This window comes from Passer montanus, unplaced genomic scaffold (genome assembly GCF_014805655.1).
Source record: "Passer montanus isolate IOZ18808 unplaced genomic scaffold, ASM1480565v1 scaffold29, whole genome shotgun sequence".
Lineage (NCBI taxonomy): Eukaryota > Metazoa > Chordata > Aves > Passeriformes > Passeridae > Passer > Passer montanus.
In genome coordinates this window covers 10,599,775-10,611,301 of record NW_024367596.1, presented here as the reverse complement: position 1 = coordinate 10,611,301, position 11,527 = coordinate 10,599,775, and the positions used below count along the sequence as shown (strand labels likewise).

At 48.8% G+C, this 11,527-nt stretch overlaps 1 protein-coding gene across 2 annotated transcripts in view; it reads left to right on the top strand.

The window, feature by feature from the left end:
- Window positions 1–1,862: 1,862 nt before the first annotated feature.
- The window catches only part of P3H2 (prolyl 3-hydroxylase 2), a 65,383-nt gene continuing 55,718 nt past the window's right edge, over window positions 1,863–11,527 (top strand). Inside the window, exon 1 of one of the 2 annotated variants that reach the window (XM_039713789.1) lies at window positions 1,863–2,531. In XM_039713789.1, the coding sequence (XP_039569723.1) occupies window positions 2,142–2,531 (390 nt within the window). In that variant the 5' untranslated portion in view covers window positions 1,863–2,141. The remainder of the gene's footprint in view (window positions 2,532–11,527) is intronic. The other variant, XM_039713788.1, reaches the window with a different exon arrangement.

Sequence of the window (11,527 nt, the reverse complement as noted above, 5' to 3'; positions counted from 1 at the left end):
GGTGGTGGCAGTCTGGTCCTAAAGTGAGTGGGTGCCTACAGAGAAAACCCTGCAAGAAGGGCAGCACAATGGGTCAGAACAAATAACTTCTTCTTCACTGTTTGAAAAAGGATTTTTAATGAAAATAAAGATCAGAACATGCAGCAGTGTGAAATAAAACATTTTATTTGACTTTCTCTCTCCAGTCACTCATGTACTTTCTGCATTCCTTCCTAGGCAGGGCCTCAGTTACCACTGCAAGCACAGAGATGTTGCTGACTTGGAAGCAATGTGGAATTGGGTACAGCACTTGGAAGCAATGTGGAATTGGGTACAGCACTTCTGCAAACAGATCACCTGAGATGTACCATTCAGAACATTCACCCAGAACATTCCCAAGCATTTTATCGCTGTGATTTGGGGCAGAGCTCTCCCCAGCTCTAAACTTCTGCAGTCGCCAGTGGCACCTCTGGAACCCTTGAGAAGGTTTAAGTAGCCCTCTCATAATGTCACCTCCACTCCCAGAGGAGTGCTGATAAACTTTTCTTTGCAAAAGGCTTTATCTGGACCTGAGACCTTTGTTTTGCACAGGCAAATGGTTACAGCACATACCCCTTCCTCTGCAGATACCCCTTTAGGGCTGGGTTCTCCTGCTGTGATACCCTCCCCAGCATGCCAGCCTGGTAGGCAGAAGGGTGGAGGGACACCCAAACTTTTAAACATTTTGTGCCAATTTGCAAGAAAGCAACAAGGACAATTGTTATGAAATCTTTGCCAGATGGGAAAGATCTTCACCAAGAACTCTAGTAATCTCCAGTCATGTGGAAAAAAAACTTCCTTTATGAGAAACTGTGGTAAACTGACTCCATAATCTAATCACTTGCCCAATGAGAGGCTGTCGAGCCCTGTTTCTGATCCAGGACACAGCAGTATAAACAAGGCATGATTTGATCAAAGTCACTGGAGCAGTAGAGGGGGATGCACAGCATGACCGTGAGGAACATCTGGCTTATTGCAGTAACAAAGTCAGGACCAAGTGGATTTCAAGCATCTCCCATTTGCAGCTGTTTTAGTCTACGAGAAGAGAGGCAGTACCTGTAGAGATACTCCTGAAATGTCTGAAAGAAATAAGGCCACAATGCCTTGTGAGAGACCCTACTGAGGACAGTGCTGTACGCACAGACTTTGGAGTAGCAGAGCCCAGAACATCTCACAGTAAAGCACCTAGCCAAATCCAGGGTTTGGTCATTCCCCCTCACTCAGGAACAGCTGATTTCAGCCAAATTGACTGTGTTAATATGAAAAAACTTCTTGGTGACAGGTGTTCAACACTGAGATTATTTAAAATGCCGACAAATATATTTTTTTCATGTGTCACCAGTCTGCATTGCCAAGCGTCTCGTCACAAGAAAGCATTAAAATTCATGCAAAAAAAAAAAAAAGAGTAACATTTTTGGCAAGGCAGGGCATTGCAGCATTGGAAGAGAGAAATCTTGGAGGAATCGAGACAAACACACAGCTGGGAGCTGAAAAAGCCTCGCCAGCCACTCACTGTGCCCATCCCAGATTATTTATTTGCAGAATTCCCGAAGGCAGGAGGGTGCCGGGGTAAGAAAGGCAAAGCGGGGTGGAGAACTCAGCGAAAAACAGCTCCAAGCAGCAGCCTCGCAGGGAGACAAAACCAAGCATCCTTTGAATCAGGCCGCCAGCGTGGGGATGCGGGGCGGCAGGAGGAGGTGCGGAGCGCGGCAGGGAGAAGCGGGAGGAAAGTCTGCTGCCGCTGACATCACCGCGGGACGATTTACATTTCCCGACGTCACCGGCAGACCCCGGCGGCCGCGGGGGACGGGGATGCTCGGAGCAGCCCCGGCCGCTGCCGCGCCCCCGGCTCGCTGCGGGGGCCGGGCCGGCGGCGCGGGGCCCTTTAAGAGGTGCCGGCGGCGCGGGAGCGGCACAGGCCGGGCGTGCATGGAGCCGCGGCCCCGCCGCCACCGCAGCCGAGCCCCGCTGCCTCTGACGGAGCCCCGCGTCTCGTTATAGCGCGATCCATCGCACGGAGCCCCGCATCGCACCGCGCCGCGATCCGCTGCACGGAGCGCGCTGCAGGGAGTTCCGCGGCGCGGAGCCCGCACCGTCCCGCACCCCGAGCGCGCCCGGCGGGCATGGCTCGCGGGGGGGCCCGGCTGTGCATCCTGCTCCTGCTGCCTCTGCTGCCGCTGCTGCTGCTGCCGCTGCCGGCGGCGGGCGGCGGGTGCGCGGCGGAGGGCGGCCCGCTGGAGCCCTTCGATGCGCTGTACGCCAGCGGGGTGGAGGCGTACTACGGCGGGGACTTCGCGGGCGCGGCGCGGTGCCTGGAGCGGGCGCTGGAGCCGGGCCCGGGCGCCGGCGGGGACCTGGCGTTCTTCGGCTCGGTGCTGCGGCGCGCAGACTGCGTGCGGCGCTGCGAGGAGCCGCGCCTGGGCGCCGCGTCCCGGCACCGCGCCGCCGAGGAGGTGCGCTCCGACTTCCAGCGCAGGGTGCCCTACAGCTACCTGCAGCGCGCCTACATCCAGGTAGGCACCGCCCGGCCCTCCTGAGCGCCCTCTCCAAAGGGTTGCCCGCGGTTCCGTGCTCCCGAGCATCCCGGGTGTGCCCCCTCTGCCGTCTCTCCCGAGCCGTACAGGTGTGGTCCCCCGCGACGTTCTCTCTGGTGTGTGCGGTCAGTGCTCATGAGACAGAGAATCCTGGATAGCAACGTTGATTCTCTCCAGTTTTGGTTCACCTGTGCTTTTCCTGTGTTGTTTTGGATGGGTTTTTTTTCTGTTTGCTTTGGGGAAAGGATGTTTTTGTTATAATGTAACACAGTATAATTCTGAAAATTGTCTGCCTTAAGTTTGCAGGGAAAACCCCTCAGTAACCCCACCATGCCCTCTGCCAGAGGTGTTTCCCTTTCAGACTAGCTGGACTGATTCCATGTCTCAGGAGCTGGGGCTGTAGGTGAAGCTGGAAGGTACATAACCTGTGTTCCAGGGACCTGATGGTCATTGTCCTGATGTGATGTGAAGTACTTTGCAGTATTTCTTCAAAGTAACAGTGTGCAGTCAGTATTTAGCCGCAGCTGACCTCCTGAGTATCATCCTCTTATCCCAGTAACTTCTGCCTTAAAAGATGGTGTTACTCTTTGAACTTCCTTGCCAAAAAGAAGAAAAAATCCCAGAGGGAAAAAACCCAACCCCCTCTCACCAACCCACACCATGATAATGGTATTTTTCTTATTCATTCAAGACTTGTGCTCTGTCAGGCCAGCTACCTGTAGTAAGTCTTCCTGTTCATGACTAGTAAGGACAAAAACTCTGGGAATTTTGTTTCATGCCAAGTGGAATGTTTAAAGCATTTCTGGAACATCTCCCTGTGGATTTCAGCTTTATTTGAGCACATTCATAACCTTTTGGTTGCTATAGGCAACTTAATAGGTGAAGACCTGCGTAGTGGTGCACAGGGAGGGTGGTTCTGCTGAAATCCATTTCTAGGTGGACAAGCAAACATCTTTCCTAGGCAGTGCTGGTGCCTGTGGTGCAGTTTTTATGCAGCAACACATCAAGGAAGCAAACTGTCAGCACTCTGAAACCTAGTGGAAAATCATAGCTGCATTGCTTTTTCTATGTTTCCTTTTCTGTCACTGCCTTAATGTCAGTTTTACAAGTCAGGGACTAGAACTGCATTGGCTTAAACTCCAGTGGCCATGTGATGCATAGAGTTCCTGAGAGAAATGCTGGGGGTGAACTGGAGCTGTAATTTGGCTTGTGTGCAGTGCCAGTGCAGCTGATGGTCCTTACTGTAAAAGATATTCTATGTAGTGTCAGCATCTATGGGAAGTGACACAAAATTTGTCATGCTAAAAAAGTAAGTGATTTCTTAATCTGATTTCAAAGCCTTTTTCAGACTCACTGATGTCAATCTTACTGAAGAACTTTCTTCTGAATTAAATAATAGGGTTTTTGTCTCCCACTTCAGTAAAATTGATATATAAAACACCAGAAAATTTTGGGGTATGGGCTGTTCTTGCATGTATGCTTCTACTGAGACTGAGGTTATTTTCCTCATTTAAAATGGCATTCTAAGCTTATCAAAGCAATGTGTTGAAAACAGCCTTTTTAAAAATTTATTTTATGTGTGACTCATCTTAATTGCTTTTGCAACATCTGGGATTTTATGTTCATGCTAACACTGATTTCAGTGCTCTCAGATGGAGTAGTGGATGTTCTTGTTATCTGCATGGCTGTCCAGGTGTGGGGCATTGGAGCCAAGGGAAGCTACTCTCTGATTAGACTTGTTCATGTTTTTAATAACTTTTTCTTTAACCCTTTCTGATTCTCTTGGGTTTTGTAAGCAGCATTCTGGCCAGCCTGGTCCCTCACAGCACCCTGCAGTGATTTGTCCACGTCCCCACCTGGCTGCTGCCTGTACCTGAGCTCTGCTCCCAGGATTGCCCTTTTGCTCTGGCTCAACAAGTCTGTGCACAGGAGAAAACACCCCACATGGGATTTGCCTGCACTTGCACCTAACACGAGGTCTGCCGTCGTACACTTGGATGTGAACCATCCCCTCATGCCAAGGCTGGGTGCCAAGGCGCTGGCATGTTCCCTGGGGGTTGGGATGATCAGCTCCACATCCTCTGCGTTGACTTTGGCTGCAGCATCTGCTCAGCATTTTGTCTGAAAAGGGGAGTTTCAAAGTGGGGCTTGTGCAGAGCCCCCCAGCCTTGCTGTGGGTGCACAGACAGGCTGCACAGCCCTGAGGGTGGCCACTTCACCCTCGTGTGTTGCTTCTTGAAACCAAGGAGGAAATGAGATGAGGTTAAACACCCTGCTGTGTATCCTGTCCAGCTCCTCCCTGGGCTGCATCACGAGGCCAGGATGCTGAGCACTGGTACAGAGCCCTGGGAGGGTGGCAGGGCTTGGTGGCCATTTGTGGTTTGAGAGAAGAGGAGCAGCCTGGAATGTGCTTCCCCCCTCCCACTCTTGCTGACCTCGTGCTTGTTTGTTTCTCAGGAGGGGAGAAACACATCCCGTCAGGAGGGAGTGACAGAGCAAGGAACAGATGAAAAAAAATGGAAGGGTTTGGCTCTTGTGCAGCGCTTTGAAAAACGGTGCTGAATATACATGAACCAATCCTTGCAACACTCCTGTGGGGTAGGAAAAGCAAAGGCTTTCAGTCCTGCTGGACAGATGCACAGCCAAACGTTGGCCAGCACTGTGCGTGCCTCTGCTGTTTTGGGAGCAGCAGAGCCACCCAGATGCCCTGGGAGCAGGGAGGGCTCCCCACTGCTTTTGGTGCCCTGGGAACAGGCTGGGGTCTCCCACTGCCTCTGGTCTCACTGCAGAGCAAGCACCAGCACAGCCTGGCCCAGTGGTGATGATGTGAATGAGACTCTGCAGTGAATTGCTGGAAAACTAGTGCTAGAATTGAAAGTTTTGGAGTTTTTTTGCTCCTTTTTTTTTTGCTTTTTTGGGACTTTTTAAACTGGACGGTAGCAGCAGCTGCACTGGGCTGCATTGCTCCTGCTTCTGAGCAGATGCAGAAGATATTCCTGTATAGAGCACTGTAAGGGGGCAGGGAGGTGATGATGTGTGTAGGTGAAATACCAGTGCTATCCCTCTACAAAAACATGTTCTATCAGCTTTTGATGTGATCATCCTCATCATCCTATCAATTATTTCCTAATTTATACATACTTTTCTCAAACAGAAACAGTGGTCTTCTGAAGACCACTTTTCTATTTCACGGACATGATCTGAGTGTTTCTGGTGACTGCATGATGAGAGGGGAGGCTGTGGAGCACTGCAGGAATGGGACAGCTTGTGGATTCAGCTAAGGGTTTCTGTCAGCTTTGGGCTCAGGGTCAGGCTCCTGAAGTTGACTGCAGACTCTGCAGACTGCAGACAGATTGCATTGAACAAGCAGCCCAAGTCCAAATGTGTTTGCAAGACTACTTTGTGGCTTCTCAATATGTGTTTAAGTAGGAAGACTCTCTTCCTAGATAGCTGGTGTTTTCAGGTAATTTGGAAATATAGTGGGTGCATCTGGTTGAGGCAGTTAGGTGGAGTGGGTTTGAGAAGGTGTGGAAACTGAGAAGATGAAAACATGCAATGCATGTAGTGTGCTCTCCAGCCCGCAGAGAGAAGGTTCTTCAGTGTGTTTCTGCTGTTGTGTCCCATGGGCTGGACAGTTTGCCAAATGCTGGTGAGTCTCAGCTCTGTGGTGGCTGCTTGGTCTTTGTCAAAGAAATAACCTCTGGGCTTGGCAGTGGGTGTGGTAGGATCACTTTGCCCTCTTAAATGTTTTATTAGTCATGTCCTCCTTGCTTTGCTGCTGTAGTCATCTTGTTTCTGTAAAAACCTAGCCTGCAGGCCATGATGTTCCTCACCCTACGTTTTGGAGTTTTAATAGTTCTGAGAGTGAGTGGAGGAGGAAATGTACACAATGTACACTGTGACAGTGTTTGCTGCTGTGAGCTGCTGACTCAGGAGCCGTGTTGGAGCTTGCCCTGGATGGTCTGCCATGAATCCTGTGACAGAGCATTATTTCCAGTCCCCAGTCTAACTTCTACAGGTCACCTTGGTCCAAAACCAACGAGTAACCTGGAAAAGTTGATCACTGTGTCAATTGCAAAACCAAATCTTGTTTCTCTTCTACTTACTGACCTTCTCCTTGAGGTCTCTTTCCTTTGTCTCATCCTGTTACCAGCCACAGCATTCCCTGGCTTGCTTGCTGGGTTGATGGCTGTAGCCTGTTTTAATTTTCTGTGGATATTGTGCTGTTGCTGAGCACTTCCTCCCAGTTTGTAAATACTGAGTTGCAGTGGTGCTGTCTCCCTGCTTGCCTGAGTGCCCCATTGCACATCAGTGAAGCATGGCAGGAATTGTACGTACGTAGTCTGTAACCACCAGGATCTAGATGAGAAAAAGCCTTTTAGCCTGTGCTTGTGTTTAAAACAATAAATAAAACAAGTCCCCAGCATGTTGGACATTGCTTCTCTCTTAGTAATGCCAGATTGTAGGTGGAGCAAAAGGGGCAAGAGCCCGACTGTGTCTGGCTTATCCTGTCTTTGGCTTGAGCTCCCCCTTGCCATGTCTGAGATGTTTTTCAGTTCTGTTACCATCATTTCATGTGTTGCATGCATAAAAACAATAATGTTTAGGTTTTCCATGTTGTAGGAGAGACTGTTTATTTGTTCTTTAAAGCTGTTTCTTTTTTTTTTTTAAAGCAAGGTCTTGTTTGGGGAGAACCTCCACTTTTATCTTCAGTGCTGGGTTTTCCACACTGCAGCAGATGGGCAGTGCTGGAGGCACTGCTGGGAACATGTCCTTGGGTCACACTGGGCTGTCCTGCCCACCCACACCACCAGCATATCTGAAATGCAACAGGCACAATGATCACTTGATAAAGGACCACAGGAGAGAAACAAAAGAGACAAGTGGGAGGCCAGGCTTCACAAACACTTGTGATACAGATTATTGCCTGACTCCAGTTCTGCCTTTGAAGACTCTGTATTTATGACAATCCAGACCCAAGGAAGGAGAGCTGTGTATGTAAACCTTGGCCTTTAACCTCTCCAGTCTGGTTGTTCTGTCCTCGTCAGTGCTTCTGTGATGTCTCCACGAGCCACATTTGGGTGTCTGAGTGCCTGTACCAACCCTTGGGGTGGTGGTTGTTGAGACACTTCAACCAAATCCTTTCCACCTCCAGTAACTACTTGCTGCCCACCTCTGTGTGTTTCACAGGGCCAGAGACTTCTGTCTCTGTGACAGATATGTGGATCACCTACCTAGAGCTTATAGAATAATTCTGGATTCACACCAATGTAGTTGCTTAGGGAATTTGGTGTGTTTCACTCAAGGACTGCTGTTTTCCATGAACGTTTTGCTCAGTTTTCCTTCGTGTCACAATGCTGCATGGACCTAAGCAGGTAATGGGGTCCTGTCCTGGGGTGAGCCACAGCCTTTGGGGAAATGTGGCTTCACATGCAGCATCTCGAGGGCAGTGACACAGAATAATGTGTAAAACTTCTTACTTTAAAGTCTTTGGGGGAGCAGCTGTTTCTCACCACGGGCACCACCTGTCCTGCAAGGTCTGCCTGTGCAGTTGGTCTTGTTTTTGCAGGATTTATGTGACATCTCAGATGAAGACCTATAGTAAAACTGTCAGATAATCACTGTTATTTGGATTTTTACTATTAGTGGTGTTTATTTATCTTCCATCTTGAGAATTGGTATTACTCAGATACTGGATAAATAAATAGATCTGAGACTTAATCTCTTGGAACGTCTCTTTATTTAGATTTTCTGAGAAAGCATTCCTACTCCTCAGCAGAGGGTAAATGTTAGTGCTCAGAAAGTTAAAATTATTTAGGACAAAAATAAACTCAGTTTATGGGGATGGAAAACTTTGAGTCTTGATGGTTGGGTCAGTGTCCTGGGTTTAGAGCAGGATATTTAGTCCTGCCCTAAGCCCGGGACACTGCCCCAACTGCCCCTGCTCCTGTTCTTGCTGACTATTTCAAATGAAATGCTTCTAAAATGTTTAGAGTTGAAAGTATTGTCAGAGAGGGAAAGAGGTGACCCAATGATTCAATTCTGCTGCCAGCAAATGCAGACTAGGTACATCTTTGTCATGTCTGTGTCTTCACAGGAGTCTGTCTCAGCTTTCTGGACTTGAGTATGGGCTTATGGTGTACTAAAAATTAGACTAGCTGGTTGTAGTGATTTTCTGCTGGTTTCTTTTGTTTTTTGAGTGTTTGCATTTGGTTGGTTTTTTTTAATTTATTTTTTTAATAGAGCAAATCCAAAAGCAGAACTAAAGTTGGGCTTGTGATGTACTAAAAATTAGACTAGCTGGTTGTAGTGATTTTCTCCTGGTTTCTTTTGTTTTTGAGTGTTTTTGTTCAGTTGTTTTCTTTTTTATTTATTTATTTTTAATAGAGTAAATCCAAAAGCAAAACTAAAGTGTTTGCAGTTTGCCACATCATTTCGATTGGTAGTAAATTAGCACAGCACTGCCCAGCAAATCAGGACACAACCAGTAAACACCTACTGGTCTTAGACCCACTAAGCTCATTTTATACAGCCTAGTAATCATTCATTTGATAGCCAGGGCTGCTCTTCTTGTCTTGCCAAATTCTTCTTTCTCACTTCATGGCTGTGCAGTTCTGCCAGGGCTTCAAAATATACTATATAAAATAATACAGAAAATCCTAATAATTATAGACCCAGTGCAGTGGGTCCCAGCCTGCAATATTTTGCAGTCTTTTGGAGAAAACAAGGTAACCCTGAATTCCTCCTTATTTCTTGGCAATCTCTGGTGACGTGGCTTTGGGGATGGATGAGGCAGGTGTAGCTTACGTGGTTTGAGTGGATTTTTTGAGACCTTAATCTGAAGGCCTCCCAGTGCAGGTTGATGTCCCAAGTGGAACAAAACTGGGCACCAGCAGTGCAGGAGAGCCCAGGCTCCTGCTGCTGGGATGGGACCCAGGGACCTGCTGGAGAGCCCAGGCTCCTGCTGCTGGGATGGGACCTGCCCCTTCCCTGCTCTTGCATCTCCTCAGTTTCTCGTGGTTATTGCACTTTCCCCTGCTGGCTGCTCCTTGGCAGAGCCTTGCTGCTGTCCTGCCCTGTCCATGCGCCTTGGTGTGCTGGGATTTGTTAAGTGGCTTTTTGAGCTGCCTGTTAAATCTCATCCATACGTCTGAGAGCTCTGCTCTGGCTTCTGCAGAGCCCTTTTGTTGTCCTTGGCCACAGGAATAACAAACGGCAGCTGATGATGAACTGCATGTGAATGAGCAGTGCAGCTCAGCCCTGCTAAGCAAGCTTATGCCCAGTATTCTCTAGCTGTGGCTGAGGTTTCAGCAAGGATTATTCCAATTTCTTGTACAACTGGTGATTTCATCGTGGATGGCACCGGTAGTGGTGAGAAACCATGCTGTCAGTAGCTGCTGCTTTACTGCCAACCTCCTGAGCACTGCTGGAGCCTTGCTAGCAGGATTCTGGGCTCAAGGCACTGCTGGACGTCTGGAGCAAGGAATTGAGGGGTTATTTATCTTAGCTTTTTCCTTTGGAGGTGGTATGAATTAGTCATTGTGATTGGGTTTGTTCCCAAGGAGTAGGAACCCCTGTGCTCCTCACAGGGCATATTTCCATGTGTGTAGTCTGGAGTGAGGCCAGGCTGAGTTTGGATAAATCGATGTGAACCCAGAGTGACCCAGCTGAGGCCGTGGAGTTCCTCTGCTGTAGCACTGGGGAAGCTGAGATCAGGACTTGGCCAGTGTGTTTCAGCAGTTAGGGATGGCAGGAAGGAGGGCACGAACTTCCCTGCATGCTTTTGTTTCCAGCCAGTGTATCAGCAATAAGGTATTGACATTTTTATTTCTTGGCCGTGAGCTGGTGATGACTAATGAAGGCAGGGGGTCTGCCTGTGGGTGGGTTCAGGCAGCAAAGAGCTGTTCCTCATCAGCCTGTACCTCCCAACCAGTCCTTCTCCTTTCCATGACAACTGGTCAGTTAAACAGACCCTCCAGGGCTGATGTCAAGGGTCAGGGATTTGGCCACCAAATAATTATAGCAACAAAAATAGCATCACTTCCCCACCCCTTCCTTCCCACATGATCCTGCTGAATCCCAACTCATAAATGTCCTTTTTTTTCTTTCTTGGATGAGAAGCAAAGCCCACATGTATTAGCTGGAACATATGGCAGGGTTTGGCTGCAGCCCATAAGTTGTGAAGGCCAAATACTCACTTGTAGCTTCTTGTTCACTTGGAAAAAAAAAAAAAAAAAAAGAGAGAGGAGAAAAACACGTTCTTTCAGGATTGGATGAAAGGCTGAGTCTGTGCTCCTGCTGGGATGGGCAGCAGATAGGGTGTGGGACAGCACGCTGACCATGCTGTTGTGACAGGGAATGTGTCCCCTCACAACCATTGAGAGGTGGCCTGGTGGCAGTGGCCATTGTCCCCTGCTCCCTGCCCTAATGCTGTTCCTCAGGTCAGGCAGGGTTTGCAGGCAGGCAGCTCAGGAGAGTGTCACCAGCACCAGGGATGCAGAGCAGTCAGCAGGTTTTAGATGTGGGTTAGCCACAGGCAGGAGAAAATTCTGTCTTTGCAGCACTAAAGGTTTTATTGAGGGTCATGGGAACATCTGGGAGGGCGCAGAAAGTTTGTGAAGGAGAGGAAAATGAAGGGACATTGTCAGAAATTGACTGTCTGCACCACCAGAATGTACCTGGTATACCTGAACTAAAAAAAACAGATACATCACAGATATGCTTGTTAGACACCACCATGGCTTTTCCAAAGCAGCTGCAATGGTGGCCTTGATCTCACATCACATCCCTGCAGAAAGATGAGCCTGAGACTGCACTGTGTCCTGTCAGAGTTAGAAGTGGGAGCACATGAATCTGCAGAGCCTTCTGCCTGAAAAAAGGGTGGGTAAATCCTGCCCCAGAGTATTGCAAGTAGGGCACTGCATCCACCCACAGCTCTCTGAGGTCAGGGCTGGACTCCCAAGGGTGCAGTGGGG